The sequence below is a fragment of the Neomonachus schauinslandi genome, chromosome 13, assembly GCF_002201575.2.
Source record: "Neomonachus schauinslandi chromosome 13, ASM220157v2, whole genome shotgun sequence".
NCBI lineage: Eukaryota > Metazoa > Chordata > Mammalia > Carnivora > Phocidae > Neomonachus > Neomonachus schauinslandi.
In genome coordinates, this window is record NC_058415.1 from 2,956,463 (window position 1) to 2,975,739 (window position 19,277).

Genomic DNA, 19,277 nt, shown 5'->3' on the forward strand with positions numbered 1-19,277 from the left:
ATTGTCGCCAGGCTCCTTGATTTCCGTGCTTCTCAGACTGGGGCAGGGGTCAGAATGCCCTGGGGGCTGTGTTACGAGCTCGGGGTGTGGACGCCTCCTTGAGAAGTGCTGTCCTCTGCGAATGAACCCCTATCAGTGTTGGGGCTAGGACACACTTGGGACATTTGTCTCCCCCAGCTGTGTCCCACGGAACCCAGATGTCATGGTCCATACAAAGGGTGTGTGGCCACGTAAGTCTGATATCCACAGATTGCCAAAACCTCTCTCTCGGAAAGTTGAGAAACACTGTGATAAAGTAAAAGCTTTGCTAACTCCTGTAGAGCTGGCCCAGGCTTCTTCCGACCCAGCATTGCCCAAACCTATTTGAAAACACAGCGGGTCCGTGGCCACCATCCCTCCTACCCTGGGGTGGGTTCCCTCGGGTATTAGTCTGAGGAGCTGCTCCGGAGCTTCCCCTGTCCCCGGGACACGAGCGCCATCTGACGGCGGGGCAGACCCCTCCTGTTCACATGCTCCCCTGAGCCCTCTTGGCTGTGACTCATCTAACAGCCGTGCCTCTCCCAGGACCCCCCCCCCTCCGCCTCCCAAGGCCGCATCCTTGGCTTTCTGCCAGGGCCACATGAAGAGGGAGACGGTGATGGCCGGCAGGGTCGGGAGGTGCTCAGCGGCCCGTCTGCCTCCCCTGGACGCTGGACTTCCTGAGGTCAGAGCCCGTGTGAACCGCCTTGCACACAGTAGGTGCTCAACTAGTGATTGCGGCCGGGCTGGGACTGGGCTGCCTGCCTGCCCTTTGTCCTCCTGAACACAGGGGAGCTGGCCTTTGGAGAGGACAGAGAGGATTGCTCCGGGGCACACGGTCGTCCCTTCGGAAACGCTCGCTGACCTCACAGAATTCAGCCGTGGCAGGGAGGACCCGTCCTGGCAGGGAGGACCTCTGAGCACCGCCCTGGGTGACACCGGCTTCTGAGGGCTGAAGAGGGTAGTGGCCACGGCGTGGATGGTCACACGGTCTCCGAGCCTGCGCTCGGCAGGCTCCGGCGCACACTGTTCCCCGCACACCCCCAGGGTTTCTGGGTCACGGGGTCCCAAATGGGATTGCACTCGAAGGTGACGGCCTCCTGCTGGGCTGACGTGTGTGTCACAACAACACACACATAACCACAGACACAGAATCATCCCCGGCAGAGAAACACGGTCGCTCAGGCTGCTGTCGTGCCCCGGAGGGGACCCGTGGTCATGGGCCCAGTGCTGTGTCCCTGGGGGACGTGGGTGGTGGCGGGGCTTGGGTCACCGGATTTTCCCTTCCTGCAAGGACCCTGGTGGGATGGCTCTGAGGGAGGAGTGGCCTCCGCCTAGGGCCTGGGGGCTGCTGGCTGTCCAGAGACAGGGTCCACTTCTCCCATCCCCGCTGATGTCTTTGCTGGTGACATGATGAGTCCTAGGCCCCCTGTGAACATAAGCCGTGTCTGTTAGGAAATTCTCCATGTAGAGAGCTTGGGGGAAACTTCCTCCTGAGTTTCAAGGCTTCCTGGGATAAGATGACCCACATCTGCAGAGTGGGGAGAAGAGGTCTCAGCATAGTGCAGGAATTGGGAACTTTGGGCAAGGTGTGTGTGGGACTGGCCATCTGGGCAGGGCCCGAAGGATGTCAGGCCCATCTGCGCAGGCTCTGGGCCCCCACTCTGGGTCCCAGTGCAGAAGGCAGTGGCCTCAGTCCATGGAGAGTGGCACGTGGGCAAGCGTGGCCCCATCTCACTCACAGAGGCAAGTGCTGTGTGCGTTTTCAGAGATGAGCCGAGGCGAGTTTTCATCACGCTGCACACTTCCGACCACATGTCGGGGAGAAGGTTCTCTCCCCTCCCCTCCCAGAATTCATTCTGCTCATCCACTCACTCTTAGAAACCGCCCTGTGTCAGCGGGAGCTGGTGCTGACCTGGCGTGTATCCCCACCCCCTCACATCTTCCCCCTCCTCTGTCCTGGGTCTGGTCTGTGTCGCCCCCTGCCCCGGGCCTGCTGAGCAGGGGTCCCTGACTTCCCGTAGGGAAGGAATTCCCCTCCCCCTGGACGGGGATGTGATCGAAGCACTTTCTTCATCCAGTCCCTTTCTTGGGGACAGTGGACGGGGATGTGATCGAGGGCTGTGCGAGGATGAAGGCCGCACTGTTTGCCCTGGAGGTGGGGGTCTCGCTGTCGGGAGCGCAGGGAGGTCAGGAACCCCTTCCCTTAGTATGAAAATAAAAAGCTTCTGTGCAGCAAAGGAAAACATCAACAAAATGAAAAGGCAACTTAGTGAATGGGAGAAGATAATTTGCAAATGACATAACCGATAAGGGGTTAATATCCAAAATATATAAAGAACGTATACAGCTCAACACGAAAAAACCAAGCAATCTGATTAAAAAACGGGCAGAAGACCTGAATAGACATTTTCCCAAAGAAGACATCCAGATGGCCTACAGACACATGAAAAGATACTCAGCATTGCTCATCGTCTGGGAAATGCAAATCAAAACTGCAATGAGCTATCACCTCACACCTATAAGAATGGCTTAAATCAAAAAAACCCAAGAAATTAGTGTGGACAAGGATGTGGAGAGAAGTGAACCCTGATCCACTGTTGGTGGGAATGCAAACTGGTGCAGCCACTGTGGAAAACAATACGGAGTTTTCTCCAAAATTTAAAAATAGAAATACCATATGATCCAGTAATTCCATTGCTGGCTATTTACCCAAAGAAAGTGAAAACACTATTTCAAAAAGATATATGCAGCCTTATGTTTATTGCAGCATTATTTACAGTAACTGAGATATGGAAGTAACCCAAGTGTCCATCGATCGATGGATGGATAAAGAAAAGATGGTATATATGTGTGTGTACACACACACACACACACACACACACACACACACACAGGGGAATATTATGCAGCCATAAAAAGGATGAGCTCTTGCTATTTGTGACAACATGGATGGACCTAGAGGGTATTATGCTAAGTGAGATAAGTTAGACAGAGAAAGACAAATACCGTATGATTTTACTCATATGTGGAATCTCAAAAGCAAAGCAAGTGAATAAACGAACAAATGAAAAGCAGAAACAGACCCACAAAGACAGAGAACAAACTGACAGTTGCAGGAAGGGAGGTGGGTGGGCGGATGCGCACAGCGGGGGAAGGGGAGAGGGAGGTCGCGGCCTCCAGTGACGGAATGACCAAGTCACGGGAATATGGGGTCGAACAGTTCTGGGATAGTGGTGTCCGGTGACAGACGGCAGCCACACTTGTGCGGAGCGCAGCGTAATGCGTGGGGTTGCGGACTCACTATGTTGCACGCCGGACGCTAATGGAACATTGTGTGTCGACTCTACTCAAATAAAACAATGTTTACAAAGTTTAACGTGGGTCCAGGGGAACTAGCAAACATTCTCTGTCTATCCAGAACAGCAGGGGGGGATGTAAACCTGTAACACAGCTAACCACTACTGCCCTTAGAGGGCTGGGGTCTGCAGCAGACCCGCCTGTCGCCAGGGGCAGGACGGCCGTCGCTGGGGGCAGGACAGCCGTCACCGGGGGCAGGACGGCTGTCACCATGGGCAGGACGGCCGTCACTGTGGGCTGGACGGCCATCGCTGGGGGCAGGACGGCTGTCACTGTGGGCTGGACGGCCGTCGCTGGGGACAGGACGGCTGCAATGACCCCCAGCATCTAACTGCAGAGCACTCACTAGTCGGAAAGGACAAAATAGTACCTTTATGTTGGAGAAGCCTGGCCGACTCCCTTGGTCAGACGACCACCAACGTGGGACCGTGGGTAAGAACAGACCCATCAGAGCTGGCGCGACACCTGTCGGGGAGGACACGGCATCCCCAGAATCGAATCCTGAGGGAGCCTCAGAGGGGCCCACGTGACAGGATAGCCGACAACGAGATGTCAAAACACGTCGTGTCACCGAACAGACCCGGAACGGTTTCAGATGACAGGAGACAAGAGTGTGTGGCCGTGACCTTGGGCTCCCTGTGCTGGCATGCATATCACTGGGACAGTCGGTGAAATTGCACTGTGGCCGCAGGAAAACCGAAGTTGCTAGAAAGCCATTCCTGTGTGAGCCAGGGCTGGGGACGCTCCCTCTCCGCTGGCCAGAGCTGGGTCAGGTGACGAGGGAGATCAGGAATACTGGTCCGTGTGGGAGGGGAGAGTGGGCTCGGGGAGACCGCAGCCTGCCACCTTGCCCTTTCTTGGGCTCAGAGGACTTTCGACAAAGGGCCATGGCCTTGAAGAGTCTCGAGGTTATGCATCCAGCCCGGGTGTCCCCGTCCATGTCCGTCCAGCGGTGGCCTCCCCGGGTCCTTCAAAGGTCCCAAGCCCACTGGGGTCCCGAACCACCATCTCACGGCTCCTGGCTCGCAGTTCATCCTTCCTGTCCCCGCACCCTGCTGCACCGCCCGCCACACAGTGTCCTCATGCCCGAATGCGGGTGAGTCCGCCCACCCCAGCCCCCGCCCGGGACCTCTCGGCCTGGCTGCTCTCTGTCATCCTGGACCCGGGCTCCCTAACAGCACATCGCTCACAAGATGTGCAGAGGCGCTGCCCCATCTTGTTACAGTTGGGGCTCCCAGGCCGCGGGGCTCTGCGTGTGTGACGAGCTCCTGGGGGAGGCTGATGCTGCGGGTCCAGGGACACACTGGGCCGCCGGGGTCTGCGGGGCCATCGGGCTGGAGCTGCGTCCCACGGTGACGGAGGAGTTGTCACCCTGTTACTAGTGAGACAGGAATCACAGGTGGAGGCAGATGAACCGGGGGCAGCCCGTGGAGCTGCCCTCATCTGGGATGGACATCTTGCGGAGTACTGTGTGTCCAAAACCGGCAGCATTTTGGGAAACGTTGCCTTGGAGGTTCCTTCAAATTTCAATTTGCCCATGAGTTTGCAAGAAAAAAACAATCCATACACTCACGTCTTGTGGCTGCTGAGGGGAGCTCAGAACGCCAAAGGACGTGGGGAGACGCCAGTCCCAGGCCCGACCCACCGTGAGGCAGCATGAACCTGAGGTTTGCATGAGGTCCGGCGGCGGGTGGCCAGAAATCCCAGCTCCATCATTAACTGTGTGACCCCGATCCTCACTTTTCCCGTCTGTGTAGTGGGCAGGAGCATCTCCACTGACACAATGTTCCCCGGGGGTCGGTTCTGCTCCCGTGATGTTGGTGGTTCACACTGAGGATCTACTGTGGCAAACCCCACGGAAGCGTCCTCTAGGTCTGCCTGCTTTCTACACCATGATTCAACGCGTGGATTGCGGAGCAGGCTCAGAGCTCCTTGCCTCAGGGAGGGAGCCTGCTGCTTCTGTGTGTTATTGGGGGTGTGTGGCCTGAGCTGCTGGCCCCGGGGAAGCCCAGAAAGGTCTAGATAGAAAGAAGAGGCTGCTTTTCAGAGCTGGAAGCTATACTCTTCCTGACCACAAGATGGCGCGCTGCAGTCACGATATCCCGATAGGCACCGCTGGTCAGGGCTAAGGAGAGCCAAACAGGTTTTTTTTTTTTTTTGTTTTTTTTTTAATTTTTACTTCGTGGACCAAATGGTTTGCCCCAAAGGCCCTAGAAAAGGTTTTATGGAGGAGTTTGTCTCTCCCTTCTTTGTGACGAGCTCCAGAGCTAGCTGGTCAGAGTTCCAAGCCACACTTTGCCTCCTCTTGTCTGTGTGACCTTGGGTAAGTTGCTTACCCTCTCTGTGCCCACATTTCCTTATCTGAGACTGTTGACAATTGTGACCTAACAGGGTCATCGTGAGGATTCAGTGATGTTTTTGAAGTGCTTGGAATCGTGCCTGACATGCAGCAAACGTTATAAAAGTCTGGTAAATAAAACCATAACACGAATACCCCTGATAACAGGATACACAAGACTTGCTCTGCTCTTTTCAAATGGATGCAGTCCGGCACTGAAAAATGGAACGGGGCGCCTGGGCGGCTCAGTCGGTTAAGCACCTGCCTTTGGCTCAGGTCACGATTCCAGGGTCCTCGGATCCAGCCCCATGTCGGGCTCCCTGCTCCGTGGGGAGCCTGCTTCTCCCTCTGCCTCTGCCCCTCCCCCTGCTCGTGCTCTCTCTCTCTCTCTGTCAAATAAATAAGTAAAATCTTAAAAAAAAAAAGAAAGAAAAATGGAATTGCACCTACAAGAGTCTCAAAAATAGGTTAAAATATACTTAACTATATTGATTTTCTGGAGTTCCCAATTATATAAACAATGGAAACAATTTTCACAATTTATTGCTGTAATTCACTTCTGGGAAGTAGACATCTTTGCAGAGGGGGAGTGAGAGAATTTTATCTACCGCTTCTTGCGAGAACGCACATCTTGGCGACCTGCGCGTCTCTGGGAAGGCGCGTCCTCAGGTGTTCGGCGGCCATGCCTCCTCCTTCGTGCCTCTGCTGAGCCGCCCGAGATCGTATCTTGGTCATTCCAGAGTTAACCTCCCAGGGCAACGCAGCCGCTGCCCCTTAGCTACGAACAGACCAGAGTCAAACGGCAGGAGACACAGCTCAGGAGTCAAAGGTCACGCTCCGGGCCTCTCCCTCCCTGGAAGCACAGCCCCGCGGATGTCTGGCTTCTCGATCTGTTACCATATGGCCACCAATCCCTCGGCACAATGCCCAGCGCACACGTCAGGTGGACGCCGTCTGGCGCTGAGGCTGTCGTCCCTGAGAAGTTTGAATTTGTCTTACAGAAGATCAAGTTGTAGAAAGTTTAATTGCAGAAAAGTACAGAGAAGAAGACAAACAATCTTGCATAGTCTCAGCCCTCCAGCATCCAGCCGGGATTTTGGTTTAGACATTGTGTGTAGTGAGAGTCATGGGCGCCGAGGGCTTACACACTCCCGGAATCAGACCATTCTCCGCATTGTGTCTGAAGCTTTATCCCACCACGAGATACTCTTCAGAATATCTTTTATGGCCACATAGGTTTCGTTTAGGGCTACCCCATAGTGTACCACCTGCCTCCATGGTGGCTTCCGGTTTCCAATATTAGGAAGAAATGTTGCAAAAAACATTTCCTTATAATACACATTTGGGGAATGCACTTTTTTAAAAAAAGATTTTATTTATTTATTTGTCAGAGGGAGAGAGAGCCCAAGGAGGGCAAGTGGGAGAGGGAGAAGCAGGCTTCCCTCTGAGCAAGGAGCCCGATGTGGGACTCAATCCCAGGACCCCAGGATCATGACCCGAGCTGAAGGCAGATGCTTAACCCACTGAGCCAGCCACCCAGGTGTCCCAGGGAATTCACTTCTTTAGGAGAACTTAGAAAGAGTAGATTTAATGGGTCAACAAGCAGGGACTCTTCCCCTTACAATTTAAATCATGCACTAACTTTTTGCTCAAGGTCAAAGCTAAGTAAGTAGCAAAACCCAGCTCTGAGCCTATTCTGCTAACCGCATCTCCAATGTCATGCTCCCTTTTCTGGGTATTTAGACACTTACTCTGAATTGTCTTTCAGAACCTAAAGGAGGACTTTCGGTTCGGAAATTCTGTGGTTCTACTCGCCTCTCATACGTTGTCCGTTAACGAACTCAGAAGGGCGACCACAGCGTCTCAGCTCACCCCTCGCTGCTACAGACAGGCTTAAGTGCCAGATCGAGTACCCACAGAGGCTGGGCAGGGGGCTCAGCGTGCCAGCAGGCCAATGTGACGTTTGGGACGTGTCTTGGGTGACATGGACAGCTACCACCCACTCCTACCTACACAAACAAGTCAGACTGAATTTGCAAGCCATCTTAGCACACTGCCCACCAAACCAAACGAGTGTGGGCCAAATGGTGACCCGGTGTGACCTTTAGAAACTCCCAGTGAGGCTCATGAAAGGCAAAGGGCAGATCTTCTTTTCGTAGGGGGGAGCCCAGGCTCAGAAGACTTGGTGCATGGCCACGCCGGGAAGGACAGCACATCTGTGGTTTCTTGGGGGTGGGGGGTTGGCGGCGGCAATGAGAGCCGCGGGGTTATGACACGTGTCACACATCATTGCTGACTCATGGTGGGAAAAGTGGCAAGCGCAGGGATGATTTGCCCCCACCTCCTGAGGGGTTTCAGGGGGTTTCACCAAGCCAGGAGTAACTGCTCCTTCCAGAAACCCCTCTCGACACAGGGATCGACCACAGGTGTCCGGCTTGCGCTCTAGGGATTTCCCTTTCTCGGTTTCCCGTCCCCGTCTCAGCTGCCCTCTGAAGCCTCCCCATCCACTGACCTCACAGCTCCCCAGGTGTGGCGGTGGGTGGGGGCGCCGCTGCTCTGTGCCCGTCAGATGCCGGGACTCATTGGAGGCGCTGCTGCTGGGTTTTAGGTCGTAGGTGTGCGTCTTGCACAAAGATGTAGTTTCTTGTTTTGAGTCAATTTAGTATTGTCACCAAGTCATGCCCACACTGCCTTCTGTGAGTTCCTGGGGGAAAAAACCCAACACTCTTCTTGAAACCCAGGAGGCCTACCCTGCCTCGCAGGGAGGCTGGACGAAGGGGTGGGGCTGGGGTCAGAGGAGCCACGGGGTGCTTTGATGCTCCAAGAGCCCTGGGCTGATGTCGGAGATACAGTCCTGCCCAGTAGGGAACACAAATGGTGCGTACCCAATTTGAGCTCATCTTTTAAGAGCCCGACCCCTTTATTTTGCTTTTCAAACTTGTTTCTTTGTGAAGTTTGCAAAAAGCCCCGCAGGGGAGGAGCAGGTAAGGAAGGAGCAGCGGGGCTGGGTGTCCTCAGAGGGCTGTGGTGGGGACTGTGGGGAGTTGCCAGTCTGGGGGTCCCCGTGACTCTCCCCCCAGATGAAGGTTACTTGGGGCGGGTGGGGGGGACCACAGGCACATGGCGGCCAAATCTCTCCATTTTCCAAGAGAAGCTGGAAATGCAGATTTTTATGTAAGAGCTGCTGGTTTTGAAAGGCGGTTCTGCCTTTGTCCCTGAGACAAGCCAGGGGCCAAGGGAACCTGCCTGCAGGCTGCACAGAGCTCAGAGCAGCCCACCGTGTCCTGCAGCCTCTGGTGGGCTTGCTGTGCAACAGCACTGTGCTCGCTCCTAAGCAAGTAGTTCGAGAAACCGCAGCAGGGAATGTCTCCTAAGCCTTCCTGCTTACTTGAAGCCACTTCCTTCCATCCCCCAGGGAGCGGTAACTCCACCAACATTTTAGCCAGGCCACGAGAAAGAATGTGTTAGCAAAAACACTTAAATAGCATTTCCAAAGAGTTTTTCAAACAGAGCATCCCCGAGGATGTGTGCTTAATAAACTCACTACCACCTGATTAATAAGGTCCAGGGGAAGGTTTAGGGGTGCGGTCCCAGGGAGTTTGGATGACATCACAGCATCCGAGGACTTGGGGCTCCAGCAGGCTGAGACACCGGCTGAATGCAGTTTGCAGGTGGGGGGCGTGTTGTCTAGCTTGGGGCGGGTGACCCCGGACAGGGTTTGGACATTCCCTACTCTCTCCCTTTAGTCTGTTCAGCAGACGGGAATCAGCCAACCTAGAGGCTTCTGCATTTGTCTAGACTGCAAGGTGGTGGTAGGGTCTGGTGGAGGCCGAATTTGCTTCCAGATAAAATGTTTCTTTCCCAACTGAGATGAGGGCTTGACTGCCTTTTGGACTGACCTAATAAATCCATGTGAAGCTGTATCCTATGTCAGAAAGGCGGTTTTCCTGAAACTGAATACCTTAAAAATGTGAGCAAAGTAGAACAACCCCAAGGGGTTGTCAATCAGCCCTCTTCCTGCAGGTTGGCTCAGTGCCAACTAGAAATGCTGCTCCCTGTCCACCCCCCCCCAGTCAGGCCTGTCCGGTGGCCTTCCTGTAAGAGGAGGGCCTAAGACCTGGTGAGCCCACAGGTTTGTATTGTTATAAATGGAGGGGCAGGGTAAGATGTGAAATAATTTGCTACATTTCCTGGGGCGGGAACTAACACATTTTAAGAAAATCTGATACATAAAGATGAGCAATACCTACACCTCAGTCACTTAGGAATAAACATATTTATCCAATCCAGGCACACTATCATTTCCTAAACCACCAGCAAAGAAAGAAAGGAAGCAGTAGTACACGAACGTGGCAGGTGCACCCGGGATGTCAGGGACATTAGGTAAGCAAAGAGCGGCTTCTGGGATTCCGGGAAGAGGCCCCGACTTCGCAGCTTCTACTTCCACTGGAGGGCGCAGGACGCCGGCTCACTTGGTCCTCTTACTCTCTGTCCCGGTCCTGCAGCTGAGCCTGGGCTCGCCTGGAACCCCCCCGCGCTGTCCCGCCCAGGCTCCAGGCCGCACCTAGGAAAGGGGGCCACGAAGGGCACCCCAGCGCGAGTTTCCAAGTAGCACGGAGAGATGCAGACACCCAAAGTGATGCTCTCCGTGGGCAAATGATCTGAACGTGCTGGCTTACGGGGTGCCAAAATGCTGACATCACAGCACTGTCTGTTCACATCTTCTAGTTTTATTATGCTATAATTGGAAAACAACTTTTACATATGTATATTTAGGTAATTCGAACATTTCAAAATAGCCTAAGAAATACGGGCTCTGCCTCCATCAGCGCTGGGTCGGAGTCTCCTTTTGTCCTCACCTCCCTCCCGGGTAGGTTTATGCAGCCCTTCCTCTGGCTCCCATGAACGCACAGCTGAGATGGGGCTCAGCGGACCCGCCAGGGCCTCTCGGTGGCCGCAGGGCCCGAGGCTAGCACCCTAGACGCCAATGCAAGTGGGGGCGGGGGTGTCCCGAGTTTTTCTAGACAGCCTGTAGATGGCGCCCCAGGAAAGGGACTCCGAGCCGCGTTCTCAAGCTCCGGGGGACAAGAGCCCCCTGGTCTCGCGCAGCGCGTAGACTGTGCCGCCGGTGAAAGGACCCGGGTCGGGGGGAGGGGAGGGAGGACGGAATTACATTCAAACAGGCCGCGGGTGCAGGGGCACCGTGCAGGGGATGAGCACCGAGGGGAGCAGGAGCGGCACGTGGCCCGACCCCCACGCGCCGGGCAGCCCCGCGACCCCCACGCGTGGCGGGGCCCTACCCACCCCACCCTGCGGCAGGTGGACAGTGTCGCTATGAAGAGAAAGCCTCGATTGTCCCTCCTGCAAACCGCCACACGCCAGACCTCCGCTATTGTGCGCTCTCCATAGAAATGCAAACGAGCCGCGTGCGCCGGCCGCAATCTGCTCGCGCGTCCCAGCGCCCCGCGGCGCTCGGCTGCGGGCGGGGAGGTCGGCTCGGACCCTCCAGCGCGGCGGGGTCGGGGCGCTGAGCGTGCGGGGAGGCCTCGCCGGCGCGCTCCGGATCCTGCTGGCGCTGGAAGGGGCTGTGGCCAGGCCTTTTGCAAGCTTAAAGCCCGCGCTGGGTGTTTTTACTTTAAGTTCCGGTTTAAAAGCAACAGTTTTATAAACTTCCAATTAAAAGTAAAGAAAAAAATAGAAAAGTAGCAACAAAAATAAATGCAAAAAAAAAAAAAATCTTCAGTTTCCCCAAAGGGGCATTTCAGAAATTGCAGCGTCTTACTAGCAAGCAAGGTGTTTGGTTTTTTTTTTTTAATTTTTCCTTTTAAGGACTTAAAAAACAAAAAGGCGAGTGAAATCTGCAGGCTCCAGTCTGCCTGGTAACACCCCGACAAAAGCGGCAGATTTGAGGCATTGTCATCCCCCGCACCCCTCCCCACGTGGCCTTCTGGCACGAGCCGCGGCGGCCGCCTCATTTGCATCAGAAAGCGGGCGCCGGCCAATGGGCGCGCAGCCTCGCGCCAGCTGGCGGCGCCTCGGCGGGGCCTATATTAGGGTGCGCGGCGGGCTGGGGCGCACTCGCCAGCCGTGGGCTCGCCAGGCTGCCTCGGCTTCCCCGTGTCCGCCGCGTCTGCGCCGCTCGCTCCTCTCGTGGATAACTAGCTGCTCGCCCTCCGAACCATGACTCTGGAGGAAATCCGCGGCCAAGACACGGTTCCCGAAAGCACCGCCAGGTGGGTCGGCGCCGGGCGCCGGACGTCTCGGGGCGTGGGGAGCCTGTCCCTGTCCGGACTGCAGCTGCTCGGGCGGCCGCCTTCGGGGCCCGCCGGGGTGGGGAGCCGCGGGGTGGGAGCTGGGCACCGGAGGTGCGTCCCCGGGGCCGGGGCGCCGGGCAGGGGCGCCCGGGTGTGTCCTCGGGGCTGGGGATCCGCCGCGCCTTCGGCCGGTCCCCGCTCACCGCGCTGGCTCGTCCGCAGGATGCAGGGCGCCGGGAAAGCGTTGCACGAGCTGCTGCTGTCGGCGCAGCGCCAGGGCTGCCTCACCGCCGGCGTCTATGAGTCCGCCAAAGTCCTGAATGTGTGAGTGTGGACACGGCCCCGGTGGGGCGGCCGGGGGCGGGGAGACCCGGGAGACGGCGGCGGGGGACCCCCCCGGGGCTCCCACCTTGCCCTCACCACCCCGTCCCCGCCGGCGCAGGGACCCCGACAACGTGACCTTCTGCGTGCTGGCCGCCGACGCGGAGGACGAGGGCGACATCGCGCTGCAGATCCACTTTACGCTGATCCAGGCGTTCTGCTGCGAGAACGACATAGACATCGTGCGCGTGGGCGACGTGCAGCGGCTGGCGGCGATCGTGGGCGCCGGCGACGAGGCGGCCGCGCCGGGAGACCTGCACTGCATCCTCATTTCGGTGAGTGCCGCCCCCGCCCCAGCGTCGGCCCGCCGCGGCCAGCGGCCAGCGGCGCGCCAGGCTGACCTCTCCGCTTTCCCCGCAGAACCCGAATGAGGACGCGTGGAAGGACCCCGCCTTGGAGAAGCTCAGCGTGTTCTGCGAGGAGAGCCGCAGCGTCAACGACTGGGTGCCCAGTATCACCCTCCCCGAGTGACAGCCCGGAGGGGGCCTTGGTCTGATCGACATGGTGACGCCCCGGGGCGCCTAGCGCGCGGCTGGCTCTGTGGATGCGCCCTCGGAGGGCGCGGGACCGGCGTGCTGCGTGGGGAGCAGCGAGGAGGGGCGGCCCCCTGCAGGAGGGGCCCGGCGGCGGCGGCAGGGGCGGGCTGGCCCCCAGCCTGGGACTCTGCGAGTGTGGGGAGCGGCTGCTTGCCCGGGAAGGCCGGAGGCGGGCGGTGGGCCACGGGGCCGAGAAGGACGGACCGGCAGGGCAGGCGTGACTCAGCAGCCTGCACTCTCGACAGGAAGGAGGGGAGAGGCCAGGCGGGCGAGGCCTGGACTCGGACAGTTGAAGGAGCTCGGAAGGACTGAGCAACCTGCACCGCTGTTTCAAAGCGGACGGGGCGATGCTCCGGGTTCTAAAGGATTATGCTGCTGCAGCTTTGAGTCTTTTTTTACAATAAACTTACCGAAACAGACTTATTCTCTTTATTGAGGGTAGGGGGTCCCCGTCGAGGGGGAGGTGGTTTGCAGGGGTCCAGGTGATTGTTAAAGCCCCCAGACGGGGACCGGATGGCACCTACGCTGTCTTCCTGTGGGGCTGAGTTACAGGCTCCCGGGGCGCTGGGAGTGGGGGCGGGGATGCAGAACTTGAGCCCTGCTCCCATTTCTCTTTTTTTTTTAGGGAGATTTTTAAACCTGCAAGACAGGAGCATACTTGAGATAAGACATCAGTGCAGCAGGTCAAGGCTGGTCCTCCAGCCTGGTAACAGCGGCCTCTCCTTCCCCTCCCCCTCTGCCCCCGCAGCCCCCTCCCTTCTGACAGCCGCTTATCGCAACAGCTTGCAGGATGTAGGCGGTGCCCTCCCCGCACAATGAGCAGGCCTTCTGCAGCCGCCGCCCTTTGTGGTCCCTGAGGATGGTGGCGGCAGAATGCTCTCAGGAGCCTTTCCCTCTTAAAGGCATGGGGCTTACGGCAATGTCACCACGGTATTAATACCGTGTATGACATGATGACTGCATTTAAGTATGAGTCATCATTTGTCATAGCTGTGATAGAACTTCAAAGATCTGAGCAACAATGGGGAGACGGCATCCACACCAACGGGGTGAGCGACTGTGAGCGCAGTCAGCATCCGCTACCTGCTCTTCTGAGGGCCCTCTGCCCACCGCCGAATTCTGCAGGCCGCTGCTGCTCACGACCCCGTTTACAGACTTACGGGAGCGGAAGAATTGAAATCTTTCCCACAAAGACTTGGCTTTGAGAACCATCCAGGGGGAAGTGTCCTGAGTGAATCAATCTTTTTTATGAGGCCGGGATGTCTGGACTGCGCCTCTGTGCTTGACCGGAACCCTGTCCAGCCAGGGAAAGGCGCACGGGGCTGGCACGCTGTGAGCAGGCTGCCCGGCAGGCCAGGGAGCCTTCTGGGCAAAGGCGGGGTGCTGTGTTGTTTTTCTAGCAAGAAAATTCTGCTGATTTCCTAGCAGTCCTAGGTGGCTGATTCACCCTGTTGGGCTCCACTTTTTAAATTCTCTCCAAATCCTGGAAGCATTCACAGGAAAACAGGACTGTAGGAGCTAAATTATTCTTCCCAGAATGAAAGCATCCTGTTTCTCATATATCAACTCTCCAAGACACTTCCCCTCTTGATTAGACGGAGGCCCAAGGAAAGAGTTCAGCTGTGTTTGTGCCCCAGTTTCATCAATATTTTACCTATTTGCTTCTCGGAGCACTGACTTCTCCCTGTTGGGGGGGGGTGTCCTGAGGGGTGGGCGTGCAGTCTGCATCCTGGCAAATGCCCATCTGCCACAGCATGCTATAGCAAACACAAATGCGGCATAATGACTTTAGAATGTAGCCTTCGATGAATACATTTAGCAGAACACAGGGCAGGGCAGGCAGGCAGACCCTGCGGCTGGCCGACTGACCGCTGCAGAACATTAAGCCAGCAGCTCCTAAGAAATGTGGCTTTCTTGGATTAGAACCTACAGCAAGGGTACCTGTTGGAGCCCCAGGGGCTAGGAGAATTTGCCGGCAAAAAAATGCACACTTGGACACAGTGCCAACCACAAACATGCTGCTCTTCTTCCTTCCTTTCTTTCTTTCCTTTTTTTTTTTTTTTTTTTGATGAATGGGATTTTGTGCTATTAAAATAAAATACTCCAGAGGACAGGTAATAAAGTGCACAGTGCTTACAAACACATTATTGCCTTCATACTTCCAAAAACCCTCAGTGGCAATGCAGAGATAAGCTAATTATCACACACATGTTGAGGTGATCCATACAGATTGTTGGACACAATGCCCTGTGTCTAGAAAGTGCTGGATGAATGTTAATGACAATAATACTTAAAGGTTAATGAAGGCATTTGCTACAGATCATGGAGCTCGAAGTGGACCGGTGGATTTAAGACGCAGCCGTCTGGTTCCGGGACCCAACACTTGATCTACTGGGACCCCCATCCAGGTCCCAGCTTATGCTGACTTCGCAAGGGAGGCTACTTTCATAAGGTAGCGCTGTACATTCCTTAAAGTTTTATGTATTCGTTATAGGAAAACTGTAAAATACCAGAAAGAAGGAGGAGGAGGAGAGGAAGAAAGAAAGAAGTAGGAGCATTGTCATGAGCAGTGTCATACACCCACATTTTGGTGTATCCTTTCCCACTTTTTCTGTACGTCTGAGGGGTACATACCCGTCATACACAAACACACACAGCACTTTCTAAGAAGCTGGTCTCTCCCTGCCTGAGTCTCCTGCTTCTCTCCTCGGCGTCCTGTTCGGTGCCCCCATGTCCCTCAGTGACCTTGGGGGCTGGGGTCTCTTTGCGCTGCGGGATGCACTCCGAAGCAGGGGATCCCGTCAGGGCACCTTCCTTACTTGGAAGGCCTCTCTCTCCAGCGCAGCCGGATGTCAGCTCTTTGCAGGCCTAAAGCAAAGCTGTGCTCGCCCCAAACGGTGGGGGTGAGTCAGACTCCTCTTTATGGCAGGCGACCCTTGTCCACATCAGGAGCCGCGGCCTCCGTTCTTTCCCTGGTAGGACGGGCGGGAGGCTGAATGCATCCCTGAGGCTCGTGTATGTTGACAGCCTGCAGCCCTGGGGGTTATACTTTCTATGAAACTGTTAGCAGCACGAGCACAGTGAGTGTTGCACTTGGTGCTTACAAAGAGCCATTTGAGAAAAAGGCGATAAAAAGAAATTTTCAGGAGAAAAGCAAGGATGTTGGCAAACCAAGTGACACTGTGGGGTCAGCTCAGGGAACGTGTTTTTGTTTTTGCTTTTTTCAAAGTTCTTGAGCTTAGATGTTGGGTCTTCTAAGCTCCTGTCCTTTTCATTTGGCTGCATTCCCCCCAAAGGTCAAAGAGAATGATTCCTCCCCCGCCAATGTGCAGAGACTTTGGCTTAACGGGGGGAGGGGTGGGGAGGGGCGTGATCCCACCTGGGGAACCCGAGTCTCTCTGGGGGGACTGTGGCATGCCTTCAATTCCTGTTTGAGGGCAAAGTTACACTTGGTCTTTGTAAGCAGCCCTATGTCCTAGTCAAGCTCCAGCTTTCCTTCTGTGTCTTCTAGAAAACGATTGGCAGATAATTTCACTTCTCTTGCTAAGGAAAGGTATGTTATGAAGGTCTCCCGAAGCTCTCTCTTCCAAGTAGAGGCAGGTGTGGCCAGCGGCATCAGTGAGGGGCCAGGATTACTTGCAGGGGTCTGGATTCTGGGAGGAAGTGGCTGCTGGAAGCTGCTGGAGGCACCTCAGGGCTGCACGGTTCAGGCCGGCAGGCAGCAAAGACCTTCAGAGCCGTGTGAGCAGGACCTGGGAGGGGCTGCCGCTCATCCACCTCCTGGTGGGGAGGAAGGCATGGCCCTTGGCTGCCAGGCTCAGGGGTGGGAGGCAGGCTGCTGATTCATTGCCTCATTCCCTCCTTCATTCAGCTGGTGGTTACTGTGTAGGGCACAGTCTTCGGCACAGACTCCTGCCGAGTTCTTGCCACAGAGACTCTTGCTCCAGCAGAGGGGCGAATGGTGTCAGGCTGTGAATCAGCCAAGGTCCCAGGAAGAGTTTCTCTCTGTTGGGGAGCAGGACGGCCCCACAAAATCCTCTCTGAGCTGAGCAGCTTTATATTGGTAGGAATCACGTACCTCTCTCAGGAGGACCCAGAATACCCGGTGCCACCGCCCACCATCCTGATCCGGGACAAGCCGCTGACCACTGAGCATCTCACCTGGAAGCCCAGCTGATGATGAGGCTGCCATGTGCCCTGCCCCTCCGTGGCTTCTTAGAAGCCGCCATCTCCAGCAGGTCTCCCCCCCACCCCCCAGATTCTGCTCCTCCCATGCAGAATGTGGGATTCCACCATGGCCCCCTGACCTCCACCCTCTGGGGTCACTTCCCCGAGAATGGGATTAAAGGATTTTGTAGATGCAGTCAAGGTTGCTAATCAGTTGACCTGAAAATAGGGAGATGTTCTACATGGGCCAAGCCTAATTTCCACGGGTGCTTTTAAGCAGAGGGTTTTCTCTGGCTGGTTGCAGAAGAGGAAGCGAGTCTTCCCCCCGCCTCCTCCCCTGACATCAAACAGCTAGTGTTTTTTACACCAATTCTCCAAATCTCCAATGCCAACTGGGTGTCCGACAAGTCAGTTCACTTCTGACTCGCCAGAGTTAGCATCAGAGCTGACAAGTGACACTGTTCCCCACTTTGGACACCAGCCACAAACGGAGTCCCCGGACTACCCACATTTCTGCTTGGCCATGTACACATTTGGGGCTCCCATGATCCCTCTCAGGATTGATAATTAGCTGGATCAACTTACAGAACCCAGGAAAAGAGTTCACATAGTAAATCACCAGCTTATCATAAAGGATACAACTCAGGAACAGCCAGATGAAAGAGACACACAGCGCATGGTATTACAGGAGGGGGAGGGGTGTGGAGATCCATGGCCCCTTGGGCACACCACCCTCCTGACACCTGGATGCGTCCACCAACCTGCGAGCTCTCCAAATCCAGTTAGCGATTTGAATGGAGATTCCGCTGCATCGCACGATTGATGGAATCATTGGCTGCTGGTGACGGAACTCGGTCTCTGGCCCCTCTCCTCTCGCTGGACGTAGAAGTGGGGCCGAAAGTTCCAAACCCTAATTGGGGCTTGGTCTTCCTGGTAACCGGACCCATCCCAAAGCTGTTGAGGGGTCCTCCAAGAGCTACATCCGTAGTGTAAACTCAGGTGTGGTCTAAAGGGGGCTGTTCTGGGTAACAAAGGAGGCGTTGCTCACTCCCGCCCTTCTCATGTCCCAGAAGCTCTGTGCCAGGAACTGGGAACAAAGACTAATTTCTCAGTACAGTTGACCTTTGAACAACAAGGGTTTGAGCTGCACGTGTCCACTTCTGTGTATTTTTTCCATAAATACAGGACAGTCCTGCAAATGTATTTTCTCTTCTTTATGATTTTCTTAATGATGTTTTCTTTTCTCTAGCTTACTTTATAGTAAAAATATGGCATATAATACATACAACATACAAAATACTTGTTAATCAACCGTGGTTATCTGCAAGGTTTCCGTCCGAAGGAGACTCTTAGTGTTTTGAGGGTAAAAAGTTATACACGGATTTTTGACAGTGTGGGGGCTGGTGTCCCTAAAACCTGCTTTGTTCAGGGTCAACTGTATACTGCAGGAAGTGAGAGGGAGTCGATGTGTAGAGGGTTTGACATGTCAGTGCTGGCTTTGAAGATGGGGCGGCCAGGCAGCAAGGAATGGGGCGGGCCCAAAGCTGAGAGGGGCTCCCGGCCAACAGCCAGCTGGGGAACGGGGACCTCCATCCTACAGGCACAAGAAACCAAATTCTGCCAACAATCTGGATGAGCTGGGAAGTGGATTCTTCCCGAGAGCCTCTACCCGGGACTTCTGGCCCAGTGAGACCTTGAGCTGAGAGCTGGCTCTGTCCAGTCTCCAGTTCTGACCGGGAGCCGGCTCCTGCCAACCTGCTAGCCCTCACCTTCCCCAGGGAGTCAGCAACTCTAGGGCCATTGACCGAATCATTGGTTTTTACCCCCACCCCCTCCCCTTACAGAAAATCTTCAAGTGGCACAGAATCACACGTTCTCCGTGCGGGAACGAAGTCTAGTTGATATTGATTCCTCATTTTGCAGATGAGAAAGTGGCCTTAGGGAAGCGAAGTGCTGTTGCAGGTGAGCTCTTGGAGGCCCCGAGCTGTGTCCCATGCCCAGCAGACCCGCATATTCAAGGTTGGCCACGGGCCGGCCACGGCCACCCCCACGGCAGCCGGTCCATCCCAGAGCCAGCTGATGTGCCCAATGCTGGCACCTCAGAATTCTCCAGAGGGAAGGAAGCATCTGGAAGCACGTGGTCCAAGCAGCTTGGGGGTCTACCTGCCCATGACCCCTGGAACTGGCCTGACTGGAAATTTAGTCTTTTGGTTAAAGCCAAAC

General features: G+C 55.5%; 1 protein-coding gene across 2 annotated transcripts in view; it reads left to right on the forward strand.

Moving 5' to 3' along the window:
* Positions 1–13,300, forward strand: part of GADD45G (growth arrest and DNA damage inducible gamma) — a 38,699-nt gene extending 25,399 nt beyond the window's left edge. The window contains exons 1-4 of one of the 2 annotated variants that reach the window (XM_021694337.1): positions 11,805–11,949; positions 12,193–12,294; positions 12,413–12,626; positions 12,712–13,300. In XM_021694337.1, coding sequence (XP_021550012.1) covers positions 11,897–11,949; positions 12,193–12,294; positions 12,413–12,626; positions 12,712–12,822 — 480 coding nt within the window. In that variant the 5' untranslated portion in view covers positions 11,805–11,896 and the 3' untranslated portion in view covers positions 12,823–13,300. Of the gene's footprint in view, positions 1–11,804; positions 11,950–12,192; positions 12,295–12,412; positions 12,627–12,711 lie in introns of those variants that run through there. The other variant, XM_021694338.1, reaches the window with a different exon arrangement.
* The last annotated feature ends 5,977 nt before the right edge of the window (positions 13,301–19,277 follow it).